Source organism: Athene cunicularia (assembly GCF_003259725.1).
Source record: "Athene cunicularia isolate RWA chromosome 1 unlocalized genomic scaffold, athCun1 chr1_part2, whole genome shotgun sequence".
NCBI lineage: Eukaryota > Metazoa > Chordata > Aves > Strigiformes > Strigidae > Athene > Athene cunicularia.
Genome location: NW_020799092.1, coordinates 18,405,188 through 18,422,398, shown reverse-complemented (window position 1 = coordinate 18,422,398; position 17,211 = coordinate 18,405,188). Strand labels below are relative to the sequence as shown.

The 17,211-nt window shown below is 36.4% G+C and overlaps 1 protein-coding gene across 1 annotated transcript; it reads left to right on the top strand.

Moving 5' to 3' along the window:
- Positions 1–1,296: 1,296 nt before the first annotated feature.
- WASHC3 (WASH complex subunit 3) lies at positions 1,297–16,925 on the top strand. The gene is made up of 6 exons (XM_026868426.1): positions 1,297–1,401; positions 3,705–3,770; positions 5,177–5,305; positions 6,850–6,960; positions 10,894–10,958; positions 15,369–16,925. The coding sequence occupies exons 1-6, from the start codon at positions 1,297–1,299 to the stop codon at positions 15,451–15,453; spliced, it is 561 nt and encodes a 186-aa protein (XP_026724227.1). The 3' UTR covers positions 15,454–16,925.
- The last annotated feature ends 286 nt before the right edge of the window (positions 16,926–17,211 follow it).

The window sequence follows — 17,211 nt, the reverse complement described above, 5'->3', positions numbered from 1 at the left end:
TGTTTGCCAGAGGCATTTTACTACAAGTCCTGTGATTGTGTTGTAGTTACAGGCTAAACCATTTCAGTTTTAGAACTGTGAGGCAAATCCCGTGCAAAGCTGCTTATTCATGGTTTTTAATCATTCAAAATCATTATTTTGGCTTGGTTTCTCAAATACAGAGTGTAAAGATGCGACAGTTCCAATTGCCCCAATGATCCTTCCATTCCTAGTGCTGTCCCATAAATTTCTGATGAGGTCATAAGCATTGTTTGACAGTTTTGGAACTACAGGATTGAACTTTAGCAAACCCTGCCGTACAGGTGCACAGACTGAAAACTTGAGATCTTAGCAAAAGTCTCTCAAAAAATCAAGACACCCTTAAGACTGGCAAAGTGTAGTGAATGGCTACGCTGACAAATGGAAGACCAAAGAAGAGGTGAAGACCAGAGACTTGCTATATTCACAAACTGTTGTTCAGTGCAGCTGAAGCTTGGCTGCAGATATTTTTCCTTGTAAATCCTTCACTTTAACCAGTTACAATTCCATAGAGTAATTTCCTGTGTAAAATTTAAGACTTAAGCTATTGTCCAAGGTAATTAACCCTGAAGCACTATAATTTCATACATAAACTTTTGTGTGAATGTGCCTGATTCCAGTCGTATAAAGTTTAAATAAAACTGCCAACTCTCTGCTACATTATAAGCACCAGACTTTTTTTGCCAAACTTGACTTTCTACTTTCAAGTCTGAAAAGCCTGTGTGCATTGAATCTGCTTTGGAGGAGCGACACTAAAGTATAATTTTAGGGTAGTGTGGGTTTGCAAATAAGAAAAAGTATAGGCAGCTAAGGATAGACTGCAATTTCCCTACTTTGTTTTTGATTATGGTATTGGTTGTAACTGAGTATTTGTATGGATGACCAAGTTTGCTTTTCCTTCTTAAGCTTCAGAAGGAAAGATTCTGATTCACTCTCTATTTTTTTTAAATTTTAACACTGATTTCAGGAATGTTCACAATTTAGCCTGGAAGTGTTTTCTTAAATAAGAAAACAGTCCTTCATTTGTGTGGATCTCGTTGCCCTTTCTCTGTGTCCTGCAACTTTTCAACTGTCATGTTAGTAGATTTTTAGTGAAAAAGGACTTGTATACATGTATATATATTTAAAAATTGTATATATATATGCATTCATAGCAAGCATACTTAAGGCAGCTTTCTAAACTAATTTATTCTAAAACACTGGCATTTTTAAAGAGATTTTTGAATCCAAATGTGCGAATTGATATCTATGTATAATCTAATTTTCTTATATTATTTAATGCAGGTTCCTGCTATTCAGCAAAAGAGAACTGTAGCATTTCTAAACCAGTTTGTGGTTCATACAGTGCAGTTTCTTAACCGCTTTTCTACTGTTTGTGAAGAGGTATGTTTATTATTTTCCTAGCTGACAATGAAAACAATCCTAGAAATGAGAACCATTCACTTCACTATTTTTGATGCACTAATACTGGTAGCTAACAAAAAAATTTAGTCTGCTTTCTGATCAAGGTTTCTCTTGAGTAAGTGCTTAAGACAGATTTTTTTTTTTTCCCCCTGAGATATCCGCATAAACTGCTGATTATACCACACTTAATCCTGTTTCCTTAAACTTTTGCATTTGGCACAGTTTTTGAACTTTTTGATACATGGAATTTGTTCTGAGCAGCTCCATCTGTGGATATCATCTTGTTTTGGAAGAAGGATGCCATATTCCTTTAGTGCTGAATCCATTTTGACAGTCAGTATTCCTCTCATCTGTGTCCTAGGATATTGCATCAAAACTTGCTTTCAGATTTTACCACCTTTAATTTAAAAGGGTGATAATCTAAGCTCTGAATGTAAATAATTTTGATGTGGAAAAAAAGACATTTTTGGCAAGTGATTAGTATGGAGCAGGAAGCAGTTAATTTTAGTGTCTTGTAAAAAAAGAGAAAAATAAAAATATTTAGTGTTAACAAGTTTTTGTGATGGCTTTAGTGTCAATGGAAATAAACCAGACTGACAGGACTAGAATTGTTCACTGAACAGAACAAGAGTGCTTCCTCCCTTGTAGAAAGCATGTTTTCTAATGTGGCTTTGAGCTTAACCTTTCTGTCATTAGTGGGTTTTTTTGTAACTGTTCACTAGTTTATTCAACAAAGACTACTATATAGCCCAAGCCAGCAGGGCTTGGGCAGCAGTCAAATCCAATTAGACTAAGCCATGTAATCTGAGAAATTCTGTTATTTGTTAGTAAAGTTTAGAGCCAGACCCATGACAAGTATAAAATTTGGCTACCACATCAACATATGGAACTTCAGAGGAAAAAAAAAAAGTATTTTTTTCTAGATTTTTAAACTTATTGTAACTTGATACATGGGACGGTGTAACTGTCTGATGATGCTTTTGTCGGTTGTCCAAAACTCAGTTATCACATGATCTCAATATTACCTCTTACACAGGCAGTATGGAAATCAAAACACATATATTTAAAGCCATCTTGAGCATGCAGCAACTCTGTGAAATCTAGTTAATAAAACAGTTATTAGTTAACTTAAACGTGTTGTTACCCAAGAGACTTAATAGTTGCTTTATAAACTCCTTTAAGAGTTTTTTGTATTTATGAAGAACAGAAGTGATTTTAATGCGGAAGGTCCCAGTCTAAATCAATAGAAGCCAAGAAATTAAAAATTAGGGCTGACACCATCCTTAACTAAATTTCTTGGCTCTTGTCTAGTCAAACTGACCTGTAAAGTTATATAACTGTCTCTTGCACATCTTTAATCCCCTTTCCCAACTACATGTAGGGCACATAGTTCCTTTCAATAGGAACTAACTCCTCTTCATGAACAAAGAACCATCTGTAAACAAGTTAATGCACTATCCAAAAAGACTAACTCTTGTCAGTCTCTTTTTGCTTTTTCTAGCATATTGGCAGAACTGCCATTTTCTTAGGGTGTTAAAGTTCTGCTTCAGAGCCAGGCAGAATCTTGCCAGTGTGCCAGAAAGCTGTCACAGTGGTACATATCGCCAGCCAGAGTTCTAGCCAACTTCACTTGGACAGGTCTGGTGGAGTATGGTAGTGATTAGTTAAAAGAGTGACAGTTCTTACAGAGTAATTTATAAAAACTTAAGTTGCTTTTTTTTTAAAAAAAAAAAAAAAGTGTCAAAATTTGATTGAGGTGCACCTGGAGCGTTTAAAGCTGCTTAGTTTCTGGTTCACTGTGCATTTTGACTATATAGGACTTTCAGTCACCTGTTGTATTCTTTATCATGTTTCTCTGATTTGTATTTGCTCAGTTACATAGGCACACATCACATCTTCTAATCTTCCACATTTGGAAAAAGCTTTGAAGAAAGATGTTTTGGTAATTGCAAGAGTATGATATGTCTACCATTATTCTCCAGTTGCCCAAAGTAACATCCTGTTTACTTCAGCTTTCTTTTGTACATAGTCTTCATTTCTGTCAGTTGTTGTTTGAGAAAACTAATTGCCTAGTAAATTTGTTTAAAATGTGAACCACTGTATCTACTATACTAAAAAGAGGTGTCATGGCTTCATGTATTTCATTATCATCTCATTTACACTGTACTCTGCCTTCAGCAGGTAGAATACAAAAGGTGTTTTGTTCAGCTAGATGTGAACTGTGTTATATGTCCAAGTGGCCTAGGGGAGTGTTTTCATGTCCCAATTGTTTTCTATTCTAGAAATTGTCAGCACTTTCTCTCCGTATCCAACAAATTGAAACCACGCTCAATATTTTGGATGCAAAGGTTTGTATGTGTACAGACTTTGTCTTTTAACAGTGGCAGCCTCCTAGATTACATGAACTAGCTTCCTTTTCATAGTTTGATTTGAGCAAATAAGTTTTCTTAATGATTTGAAGTAGCTAATACAAAATGCTTACATGGTATATTCTCTCTTTCCATGCCTTGCCCCTTGTATTCTGTAACATTTGAATATGTAGTTGGTATGAAAGAAAGGAACCAACAGCAAATAGTGGCAATGTTGATTTTGTCTCTGTTAAGCATACTGAACAGGAAAGGAGCACTTTGATCTCGAAAGGGCAACTGAACTATATGACAGCTTATTTGTGTTGATTTTATTGCAATGTTTGTTTTTTAAGAAAATCGAAGTTTTCCAATATTAAAATATGCAACTTCTGTTGCAGGGTTGCAGTGCGCAATTGCATTTGCTTTGTAAACTCTTAAGAAGAAATTCTTGTCTCCTTTGTAAAGCAAAAGTATCTTTGTGTTACCGGACTGTAAGGATTTCAGCTGGCATAAATAACTAGATAGATGCCTTGTAAATTTTTTTATATTAAAAGGTGACCTGAATTGGATCTAAGCTAACACAAATGTGTCTGATCTATCTTCTTTAGTTAAAATGACAAAAGAATGTAATCTGTAGTCATGTATTATCATTTAATTTGCTAAAAGAAAAAAAAACAACCAACCCCAAAACCAAAAAACCCACCCACTAAAGTTTTAACTAATCTTTTTTCCAATAATGATAGAAGCAATTTCAGCTGGCTTTTCTGGGAGCAAGGGTAGGACATTTTGAAACTGCTCATTAAGACCTTTGTGAAAAAACTACAGTAGTAGTACAAACAGTGCATACTAACTCTTATTTATTTCAAAATATTTAGGAATGATCAGTACTGATAGTTTTTTTCAGAATTCTTCATAATCATGTTAAATAGAATTTCCTTCAAATAGATATGCAGTGTATTTAATATTCACTCTAAGCATTTCAATAAAAAAGAGTGAAGGATGTAGAAAATTACAAAATCTGTAATCAGCCACCCATCTGTTAGGTAACAGAGCTGTTCTTTTACTGTAGAGGAAGTAGCAGAGAAGATGGCACAGCTCTTGTGTGGTTGGTAAGTGCAGTAGCAACATGCTGGGAAGTTGTTGAAGCCTTTACTGCACTGCAACTCTGTGTTAACAATCAAAGCTCCAATGAAATGTTTTGAGGTTTTTGTTGTAGATGCCACCTGAATAGAGAAATCTATTTTTTCACCCCAATCCAAATACCAAAACTAGTGATAAAAAGTTATGATTTTACTAATGTGAAACCTGCCTGGGGATTATGTGGTAATCAGTATACTGCAGATTTTATTGTACTGATGGACTTATGATATGCTCTTTGCTTATTTTATGATGTTTTGTACATTCAGTTATCCTCAATTCCTGGCCTAGAAGATGTCAAATTTGAAGTGTCCAGTGCAAATATGAATAGTGTTACAAATGGTCCTGTGGCACAAGCTACTGCGGATCAACAGACAGCTGTATCACCTCAATCTGGAGTAAGTAATGAAGTGTAACTAATACACTGAAGGAATATACCTCTCTATGTCAAGCTTCTAGTCCCATTTGAAACAGATGGAAGAAGCAAGTCTATTGGAAGAGAATCAACTGTAAAGATCTAAAACTACATTTTTCACTAATGAAACAGTTTCAACAAGTGACTTAAAATAGGGTATATATACCCTTTCTTGAATATGTGGTTTAAATAATTAGAACTAACTCAAATCTAAGGGTAAATTCCTCCTTTCTCTTTTTTAATCACACTAAAATATGAACATGAATTACATCAAGGGACTGGGAAGGTCCTGAATGAAAATAACAGTTCATATCACATAATTCTAACTATTTTCTCTTCCTTTAGAATGTGAGCTTTCAGCTTAGATGGGGGTTTCTAGGATACTTTATTTTAAAGAGGTTATTACAGTGAATATTTTCTATGTATTATCACCTATGTACACAAAATTATAGCTTACTATAGGTGATCAACATTAAGATCCTATCCCTGGAATTAATTTTTGGGTGGTTTTTTGTGCGTGTGTGTGTGCTTGGTTGGGTTTTTAACACAGACTTAAATCCTATGATCACCACTTCACTAAGTGAGGTTTTTTGACTCATGTAGATGGATTTCTATCCCCAGTTTCCTATAATAGTTTATTTTGTTGCAATTTCCAATTCCAGTCTCAGCTCATTCTCCTATTTGGTGAAGTTGCTGTGGAGCAGCAATAGCTGGAGTACTCTGCTGCTTAGATTTTCGGCCAGTAACATGGGAGACAGAACGGACAGTTAGCATTGCGTGTTTCAGTCATGTTAGAGAATGACTACCAGTTAGTTCATTTTCTTTAAAATGTTCCTTCTCTCAGATATTAAAGTAGGGACAGATATTCATGAAAGGAGGCTTCCAATGCTACTTTCAAATGGTTAGTTTAATAGCGAATACGCAGTTTTATGTTGTCCTTTAAAAAGTACTGTAACTTCCTGTAATTTTTCATTTTTTTCAATTAATTACTCTCAACGATTCTTTGCTTTCATTATATTATCCTTTAGGTTAATGATTTATACTAAAAACTATAGTTTAGAAGTTATACAATCTGCATGAAACATTTGTCAGGGAATGAAATAAATATTTTGAGGAAAAAAATGCATTGGACCACTAGAGGGTATGTATAGATATAATCCTTAAAAAAACATTTTTTATAAAGTGAGCATTTAAATTTAGTTCTGTTTTATTCACTAAACACAACAAACTTAACAGGGCTATTATAAGCTCTTTTTTTTCACATATTGTGCAATAACTTAAAATTGTGGCTGAAAGTAGAATTACACTTGTAACAGTGAGTAACGAAAGAGTTGGGGTTTGTGTATTCATACATCTTGGAAATCTCTAACACTATCAATGTAGATCCGAAAAATCTTGATGAAGAGTTGCACTTTACCCTTAAATTACAAATTTTATGGATTGAAATAATGTGTTATTTTGTATATGTGTTAATGTGCTTCTGGTGTGCATACGTAATCATTAAAGCATTACCTTCTTTTTATACAGCAGAACAGTATATGTGAAGAAGGGTTACAGAAAATGGAGGTAGTAACAGAAAACATTAGAACTGTGGCCAAGGATCCAAGATATGCCAGATATCTCAAAATGGTACAAGTGGTAAGTCCATTTTCTTATCATTCTTTGGGTACACCATTATTTTTAGGTGGAAAGTCACACAGAGCTGTAAGTGAACATTAAATGTTTGAAGATGTATATTGCAACAGTAATCTTTAAGCTAGGAAAACATCACAATATTTCTAGCATATCTTCTCTAATAAATGAGTTGACGTAATATATTCCCTTAGATAGCTTCAGGCAACATCTTTCTACAAAATTCTGCCAATATATTTGTGAACTGAAGGTATGAAGATGTGTAAATGCAGAGTGATATTAGCTGGAGTCACAGAAGATGCCACCGAAAGTGTAGTTATTCTGGCAGAATTGGTGTCATTCTGTACACACAGACATTATTACAGTTTGATTTGGCTGTAGGGTTCAAAATACAGCTAGTATAGTCCATTCTGTAGGGCTGAAAACAGAGATATAAGAATTGCTTCACTATTTCCAGTTCAGATTCCTGTTATTGATGATGCAGGTTTTGTTTACCTCTTTGTCTGTGGGCTGTTCCACAGATAGATAGGAAATAAATGAATGTAATCTCAATATTACATGTGTGAAAAGTAATGAAAGAGTGAAAAGGTGAATGGTATGCTCTTGGTGACATTTTTTAAGAGCTCATTTTGTTCATGTCCACAAAATTAAAAATTAGATTGGAAACAAAGAAAAAAATCTGTCTTTATTTTCAAGCTGTCAGCAGAAGTTTTCCTCTAAAATATATGCTACAGTTCTGGAAAATATTATTTATGTCATAGTATTGGTAAAATGTTGCTTATGTTAAAACTAACTTCATGGTTTCACTCCCTCTTCAGAGCAATTATTACAATTGGTGTGCTTGGTACTTTGGATGATGTTCCTGACCTTATTTTTCATTTGAATCACAAATTGGCCCTTTATGGGTAGCCTATTACAAACCATTTGGAAAACCCAGCAGTGGGGTAGTAGCAGAGAGTAGAATGCTTTGTTAGTGTATTGATTTAATGCCAGACTTCAAAGTGGATGTGAAAGTGCTGGACAGTCTAATTACTTTGACTTTTTTTTTGGTGACTGCTAGAGGAGTGAGATCTCACTTTCCACATTTATCCTTTGTACTGGCAGTTCCTGGTGACTCCTCTGCCAGTTGTAAAGTGTGGTAGGAAAGTCAAACTAACATACTACAAATTGATGTGTGTTTCTGTGTTTGCCAAACTTGTCTTCTCGTCCAGTCGAGTATTTCAGTTCGTGTAATTTATTTGTCCACATTAAGTTTCTAGCTGAGGATTTGTTTGAACTGATCATTTACTTATTGCTTACAATATTTGAAGTATTTAAGAATTAGTACCATGAAGAGAGATTTCTTTTACACTAAAGATAGCTGTTCTGTGAAATAGTAACAACCTTATTTCAATGGAGTGCAGTCAAGCATACTAAATTAATTTTTTTTTAAATATACAATAATACTCAAGCAAACCTTACAAAAACAGTATCTTATTTGCTACAGTAATTGTTAAGAAAGCTTCTATTGACAGTGTGAGAGGAGCAGTCTACAATTTCAGATAAACTTCATGTTTAAAGTACAGATACTCCTACTTAGTTCTAAACACCAAACATGACTGCATAGATGCCAAGATACTGACTGGCCTGATATAGCTTGATCCTTGCTTTAAAGGACTGAAATAAAAAAAAAAACACGGAGGGTGCACTGATCTTCAGGAATTGCTAGCACTGATGGTATGTGACCTCTTTCTGCACTATGGAGAACCAAAACCTATTTTGCAACAAGATTGCTACTTGCTCTGTGGCTTTTCCAGGACTTGCACACTTCCTGAGCTGCAGCACCAGGCTGGGAGTAGCCCTGGGGTACACTGTGTTGAAAGTGTAGTCATTTGGATTATTTCAAATCTTAACTGGGCAGAGACAAATGCAATGGAAATTTAGTGTTGGTTCCTATGTTAGAAAAGTACACCTGTGCCATTTCAGTGGACCTGTATGCTCAGTGTAGTAGATTTAGAATAGTCTGTTTAGTAAGATTTAGGGTCATAGCAGTATTAGGCTATAATTTTCCAGCTTAAAACATAAAAGTATGAAAGATAAAGTAGTTGTAATGCCCTAAATGTATTATAAAAAGATATAGGTACAATCTTACTTGTTTTCCTTCAGGCAAAAAGTGCACTGTTAAAGGGTATTTTGATTAAACCAGATTCTTTTTCTAAATCTATGATATATATAAGCGTACTGAGAGATTTTTTTCTTACATGTTTTGATGATACCATTTCTGAATAAAACACTTCTCCAAGTGTGAACGTAAAAACGTAACAGTTTCCACTCCATTCTTAGAAGTGCATATACTAAGCTTTCTTTCATTGAAAGCAAATATGAATTCTGCTTTGCCTGACCTGACCCAGTCTTAATTTCTCTTGGTTTGAATTGACACATAAACACTTCATCAGTGACTTCTGAGCTGGGGAAAGAAACCCTAAGAGCAGTCAAGTGAGGGAAAAAACTTTAGGTAGTATGAGGCAGTATATAGACACACAATCCCTGCTGTCCAAATCTATACTAGAATAAGTATTTTAAACTGTCATGAAATACTCAAATGCTTTCCCCTTTGTAATGTACATTAGTTCTGAATTACTGAGGAATTCTTTATTACAAACTAATATATTGCAACTATTCTGAGTCATGTTTTTGCTGCTATGCCTGATAGGTTGCTAAAACGATGTACTTGTCTGTGTGTTGTTCCAGAATCTTCATGCACAAGTCTTGATTGTGATTCTTACTGTGAAACTGCAAAAAGAAAACACAGTAAGGCAGCTAGCTTAGCTCTCACTTTGCCAGGTTATCTACTGAACTGTCACTAGTACCACATGCTCCTCTGGAACATTAGTCATGGCAGCCCTTTATTTTATCACTATTTTACTTACTTTGGACAAGAGATCTTTGTCCTGTGCCAAAAGGAGCCTACACTAATTTTCATTTAGGTTGTGAGGCCTCTCCTGAGTTTTATAGACCACCAGTAGCTTTGTCCCTTGGAAATCAGAAATTGTATCCTCTTGGGTTTCTTTGTTAGTTTTGGTTTTTTTTTTCTCCCTCCTATCCTGGCATGCAGTGGTCCAGGTGGTATTTCTGATGGTTTGTAACAGGAGATGGCAAAGCAACAAGTTGACTTTGAGCAACTCTAGTGGAAACATAGGAGCAGTTTTTTGGAATGTATCTCAAAAGACTAGGGTGGGTCAAAGTGTTCTTGGGTATGCATACAAGATGGGGGGATGTTTAGGTGTTGCTGAATAAAACAAAGTGCAGAAGCTGTGGAAGGACTTGCAGTGAAAGGAAGGAATGTTTTTAACACATACATAGTTGACTAAAATCTGTCCCCAAGTCATACAAGATTCAAGCCTGACTGTACACAAGCACTTGTATTTGGAGGAATCACTTTTAAATTGTGCTTCTGTTCTCATGTCCTGTTTGCCTTTTTCTGCATGCTTTTTACAGCCTTTTCCAACTTTTAGTACTGCCTTAAGGTATCCTTCTGGAGCGGTAGCAGATACACTTTCCTGGTTTTCCTCCCTCTTTCGCAATAACTTCAGGATGTCTTCATCTTTCTAGCACAACTGTTGTTTGCTGTCTTTGTGATACTTAGTGCTTTCTTCACATTCTCATCCATACACATAACTGGCTTCTTGGTTTTGTCTGCATGAATTGTAAATGTATCTGTCCATTCTTGATTCTCTCCCTGCAACTTTCTCTAGATGTTTTGTCATAAATAGAAGAAGGATTAAAAGGGCCTTTGATCTCAGGGTTTCTCACTTCTAAGTTCCTACTGTCATTCCATGCTCTTGTTCAACAAGTGACATGCATAAATTTGTATGAAAGTGTAGCCTAAAAGAACCTGTGGAATTCAGTTCACCTGTTTGTGTCCAGTAATTTCATATTATTCTTCTTTCTCCTATACAGGGTGTTCCTGTAATGGCAATACGAAACAAAATGATTTTTGAAGGACTAAATCCAGATCTTCTCGAGTAAGTAATTTCTAGCTTTCAGTAGGGCTGGAACGCAACTATGTGTTTGAAAAACTTGGGGAAAAAAGTGTGCTTAAAAAAGCTTGTTTATAGTATTGTGCATCTAAATTATCAGCATTAAAACAGTTTTTGAAATCTTCAGTGAAAGGTGTTTTTAGCATCTTATAGGTCTGAAGAGGGCCATTAATAACAAAGGAGGAGGGATGCAGTCTCAAGTATGACGCTTGTCTTTTCAGTATTGTCTAGTCCAAGTCAAGGCCAAGGAAGTACAGAGAATGGAATATAAGTGGGTAGGTACTGTCCCCTCTCAAACAGAAGATTGCAGGACTTTACCATTCAGACTTGAGAGGAAATGGGAGGACATCTTCCAAGCTGAGCAGTGGTGGTGCAGTTCAAGGAAAAGGATATAGCAATGAGAAGGTAACATTTGGCACTGTGCATTTAGCAATGAGTGTGGTGGACTGACCATAGCTGGACACCAAGTACCTACCAAAACCACTCTATCACTCCACCTACTCACCTGGGCAGGGGAGAGAAAATATAACTAAAAGCTCATGGGTTGAGATAAGGACAGGGAGGATCATTCAGCAATTGCTGTCATGGGCAAAACTGACTTGACTTGGGGAAATTAGTTTAATTTATTACCAATCAAAAACCAGAGTAGAGTAATGAGAAATAAAACCAAATCTTAGAACACCTTTCCCCCACCCCTCCTTCCTTCCCAGGTTTAACTTTACTCCTGATTTTCTTTACCTTCTCCCCCCAGAGTGCAGGGAGATGAGGAATGGAGGCTGCAGTCAATTCATCACACGTTGTTTCTGCTGCTCCTTCCTCCTCAGAAGGAGGACTCCTCACACTCTTCCCCTCCTCTCTTGTGGGTCCCCCATGGGTTGCAGTTCTTCAGGAACAGACAGCTCCAGTGTGGTTCTCCCCTGGGGTCACAAGTCCCACTGGCAAACCTGCTCCAGTGTGGACTCCTCTCTCCACGGGTCCACAGGTTCTGCCAGGAGCCTGCTTCAGCACGGGCTTCCCACAGGGTCACAGCCTCCTTCGGTCATCCACCTGCTCTGGTGGGGTCCTCCCCAGGCTGCAGGTGGGCATCTGCTCCATCGTTATCCTCCATGGGTGCAGGGCACAGCTGCCTCACCATGGGCTCCACCTTGGGCTGCAGGGGAATCTCTGCTCCTGGGGTACCTCCTCCCCCTCCTTCTTCACTGACCTGGGTGTCTGCGGAGTTGTTTCTTTCACATATTCTCACTCCTCCCTTGGCTGCAGTTGCTGTTGTGCAGCAACTTTTCCCCCTTCTTAAATGTGTTATCACAGAGGCACTACCACTGTCGCTGATGGGCTTGGCCTTGGTCAGCTGTGTGTTTGTCTTGGATCCAGCTGGCACTGGCTCTGTCAGACATAGGAGAAGCTTCTAGCAGTTTGTCACAGAAGCCACCCCTGTATCCCCCTGGCTACCAAAACCTTGACATGCAAACCCAGTACAGATGAAGAATCAAATAATACATCAGTAGCCATTTTCAGTGTACGGTTTAGATTATGAGGTTTTTCCCAGATATTTTCTTTCAACACTTCAATAACTTCAATAACAACACTTCAATGACTTCAATAACAATGTCATTATTGTAGAGTAATAAGAACAAACTCCATTTTGTTTTGCTGGATGTGTGAGGGACAATACAGTTGTTCCCAGATTCCCTCAGTAGATGGAATGTACAACTTGACTTCAACATTGACAGTGTAAATTGAAGTCAGCAGTTTGTGTTGATTGAGCTAACCTGATGTGAAGACTACTAAGAATAGATACTCATTTTCAAAGCTACTTGTCTGGCCATAAGCATGAATTTTAGGCTTATTTTATATTTGACATGTAATTTAGTTTTACTGTACTATTTCACAGAATTTGTTAAACTGATGAAAATACTTTCACTCTTACATTATAGCAAAAAACTGTTTGAAACACTTTTGCATCCTCTTCAGAAACTGTCAATATATTAGAAAGTCCTTTTCTCCCTTCCAGTGCAGTCTTTACATTTTGGAAAGGCCCATTCTGAAAGTAGCAACTTATTTAATAATAATATGGGGAAACTGAAGTATCATATTTTGAGTCACTTTATCTTCCACCTACTTCCTGGTGTCTACACCTGAAGAAGGTATTTCTTGATATTTTTACTGACCAAATGAGAAATAAGAAAAAGAACACAAGTAAGAACCTGTGCAAGTCTGAGACAGGGTATCAAACATGGTTTTACTGTATGTGTGTTAAATGTGTTGTATTTTTCACTCTGCACTTCTGGTCCATATTTTTCTGTAAATGCTGCTATTTCTTCATGTTTGGACGGATTTTTGTAGTAGATAAAAAATAATAGGTTAAAATTTCAAAGGTTTTTTTTAGAAGTACCTACTTTTGGACTGTCTGTTTTGGGTTAAGACAGAAATGTTATTACTGTAGATTGCGGCCCACAGAAGGCGTTTGGGATTTGGTCTCAAAGTCCATCTTCAAAGATTCTGTGCAACAGTAATGCTCAGGCAGGTTTTCTTTAAAATGTTATTGGTTTGAAAACTGTAGCAAATCTACATGGTTAAAGAAAGCTAATTATTTGACAAGGTGCATAATGCATAATATTTTAAGGAGTCAGGAGAGACCTTTCTTTTAATTTTCTTGCTTTCTTGTCTCAATATCATAGATTATTTTTTTATATATATGTATCATGCCATTCGCACTACCTTTCTTGGGTCTTCAGGTTCCTTAGGTGTCTCACTCAGTGCCAGTGACAATTAGGAACATGTACATATCATTGGATGCTCAGTTGCTTACTGCAGACTCTCACAGCTGCTTGCCAGTGGCTGAGCGTGGGGTTTTTTGTGGCTGCAAAGATGCTAATTATAATAATATGGAATTTTTTATACTCTCTTCCTTCGTCTGTTTTACTTCTGTTATCACTCCTTTCTCAATTCTTTACAGTTTGAAAACTACCTATTATATTAAGCTCCCAATGTATCTGTTTTTAACTTCTGTGTCTATTCTTCCTATCTCATCTCACTACAATTCCAGGAGAGTTAGTCCTGCTCTCATGAGCTGAAGGAATTAATTGCCATCTTTCTCTCCTTAATAGAGGAGAGTTTTTGCACTGGTCTCTCCAGATCACATGTCTTTGCACAGCTCTTCTGTTTTGTTATTACCACGGCAACAAGGAATAATATTGTGAAGTGATATTTGCATGAGAAAGCAAACGCTTTCTTCTTAATTTATTTTAGAGGTGTGCAGGGGGGAGGGAGAAGGGTCTCCTACAGTTCTTTAAGGCACTTCTCAGTTTTGCACCCAAAATGTTTAGAAACACTTTAAAGGAACCTCAGGGATTTCCAACAGAGAAATTATGTTCAACAGAACTGAAGTTGGAAAATAAATTCTGTGGCATGGCACACAGGGTCAGCCCCAAGATAAATACCAACAGGATAGATAATACAATTGTCTACTTAGTTTAAGATGTAGTATTTTATCAAAGAGAGCAGTTAACTATCATATAGAAAGCTAGTTGCTGTGAAGAGCATTCTCCTCCTCCCCCAAGTATAATTGTGTGTATATTTTTTTACCTTGGTTTCAGAACTTACCAGGCTCAGTCTTGCTTGTATTGACAAACTCATTACATACTTAGGAGGGAGACTCCAGGGAGAGCCAGCATCTTCAGTCAGTAGTGTTAGTTAGTCTTTAGATGGCTTGCTTCTCTCCCCTTCATTGCCAGTAGATTCTCTGAGCAAAATTTTAACACAATGCTAAGATCCATCTTAAATATTCCCTTCAAAACTAAATGCAAGAGGTCTGATCATTTATAGTCAATAAAAATCCCATGGCTGCTCTTGCATGTCGAATTTAACCCAATGTCCTAGCCAAATTCCACTCTGAGTAATTCTTTTTTGCTTCTCTAAATTATCCCTGCAGTTTTAGTTGGATACAATATTGTTCATTTCCTGTCTTATTTTTTTCATGTACTATTTACACTGCTTAATGGTGTACAGCATGTTCCTTTCAGCCCTAGAACCTCTGAAGAGTGAAAAAAAAAATGAATTAATCAGTATTGCCTGCTTTCAACTCTTACTACAAGTGTTTGCCACTCTTAGTGATCTGTTATTATTTCCAATAATCTCAAAGGTGTTCATTCACAGTGATGTCTACAGTTTTGCTGTCCAGTGAGTTCCAGTTTCTAGTGTTTATCTTTCAGTTGTAAGTGAAGCAATACCAATAAAGTGTGAGTTTGTAAACTGTAAGCGGTTAATGTGTTAAAAGTTGTGGAAATAAGGTGTGTGCAATTGTAGTGAAAAGACATTAGCATTACATTGCTAAGTTTCTTGTGTTCTCAGCCACCTTCTAGGATTTACAACACAGAACGTTTTTGTTGCCTGCAGGACCCCAGATGCCCCTGTGCCTGCCTGGGGAGATGACGGGAAAGCAGAAGACAGTTCTGATAGTGAATCTTCATTTAGTGACTAAAGAGACTGATTTTGGCCTTTGGAAACCTCTGTTAAGTGCTAATGTGTTTGGAGCTTTAGCAGACAATGGTTTTGGGTGACATGTTTTATCTGACAGCATTTTGAAGAACTAAGATCCTCCATGTTCTCTCCCAGAAAGTTTGAAGGCAGTGTGTTTCAGACTGAAACTTCCCACCGTGAAAATTAATCAGGAGATCCTTGCAATTTTTATGCTGCATCGTTTCAGCTTCCTCTCTGATTCTTCTGAAATTACTTTGTAAAACTCTAAAAATTCTACACTCTAAACCTCCAGGTCTCTTAAGACTGCATTCTGGTCGTTATTGGTTTTTCTGTGTAACACATTTAACCTAAGTTGCCTTCTTTTTACCCCATAACTTATAGGTAAAGTGACTTTTCAAAATGAAATTGTTCCATTGATGAACTGTATTTTTTTTCTAATATACTATATTATGAGGTGATGCAACAAGAATTACATAGAAGTCAGCTATCTTACAGTGATTGCAAATCAGTGATACTCTGTTTTGAGAGAAACTACAAGTGAAAAATATATTAAAAAACAAGAATCTTTTTTCAAAGTATATACTGCTGTCACTTTAGAATCTCTGCAAAGCTGTTAAATTCCTGCTCTGTAGAAGAGTTGATGTATCAAATTCAAGCTATGGTGGTGTAGAAATCTACAAACCTTGCAAGATTGGTTTGAAAATAGCACTGTGAAAGAAGCAAGTGACTAGGAGATTATTAATGGAACAGCAGATTCTCACTATCACATGGGTCAGTAGAAACCACTTTCTGACTGCTGTGGAGCTTATTCAAAAGGAGCTCTGGCTGAGCAGTTTGCATAGGATAAGAAATCACCTCTAAGTTGGTGCCTTTGCTGTTAATTTCAGTGAAGAAGCCAAAATTTAGTTTGTATAATGATAAAACTACCTTGCTACCTTTTGAGGTATGCATTGGGGAACAATATAAAGAAATCCACTTGGAGCCTAACTGGCCCTGAAGACTTTTCTCCAAATTACTCAGTTTACTCCATGAGTCAAAAATGACATTTCTTTAAAGAATCTTCTTTAATATAATTTGTTCCACATGACCTTCTTCACAATCTATTTGTATTCCCTAGATTATTGTGATTATACCAGAATGTTGTGGGCCAGGCAATCATTCACTTTCTGGTATTTCACATTCTTCCTGAGACCAAGAAAAGACTAAAACTGAAGCTCATAAGTGTATACATTTGTTAGCTTTTATGACCAAGTCACTATCTTCTCTCTTAGTCATTTATGCCACTTCAGTAGGTTAGCTGCTTTTTTTTCTATAACTTAAGCATGGCTCCCGTTTGAGTCTAGCAGACATATTTAAGCTCTTCATAACCTGTAAATCAGAGTCATGCCTGAATCCCTACAAAAGAATATATGTACTAGAGAATGACTAGAGATGGCATTTCGATGATGATTTAATTATTATTGAACACTTAAAAATATTCAATAGTTAACTCTTGGTAAACCTCAACAAATATTAACATTAGCAATAAGTATTTCAAAAGTAAATGTTATAATATGTCAGAAAGCATATATTAAAACACTGATGACTTTTAAAAATCTATATTTGAAAATTCATTGAAGCAATCTATATAATTAAAGCTATGCTTTGTAAACCAAAGTTGCAGTTCTATTTTATTCCCATATGTTGTTTTAAACATGTTAATAAAAATTCTTCTGAAGTCTCTGCAGCTCATATTTTGGAAATAGGGGTTTGGAGTTTA

What these genes read in the sequence shown, in the direction of transcription:
- WASHC3 (XM_026868426.1), top strand. Translation starts at nt 1,297, where the DNA reads ATGCAGGTTCCTGCTATTCAGCAAAAGAGAACTGTAGCATTTCTAAAC. An exon ending in TCAATATTTTGGATGCAAAG is followed by an intron (nt 3,771 to 5,176) that starts GTTTGTATGTGT and finishes TTGTACATTCAG; the next exon opens with TTATCCTCAATTCCTGGCCT. An exon ending in ATCTCAAAATGGTACAAGTG is followed by an intron (nt 6,961 to 10,893) that starts GTAAGTCCATTT and finishes TCTCCTATACAG; the next exon opens with GGTGTTCCTGTAATGGCAAT.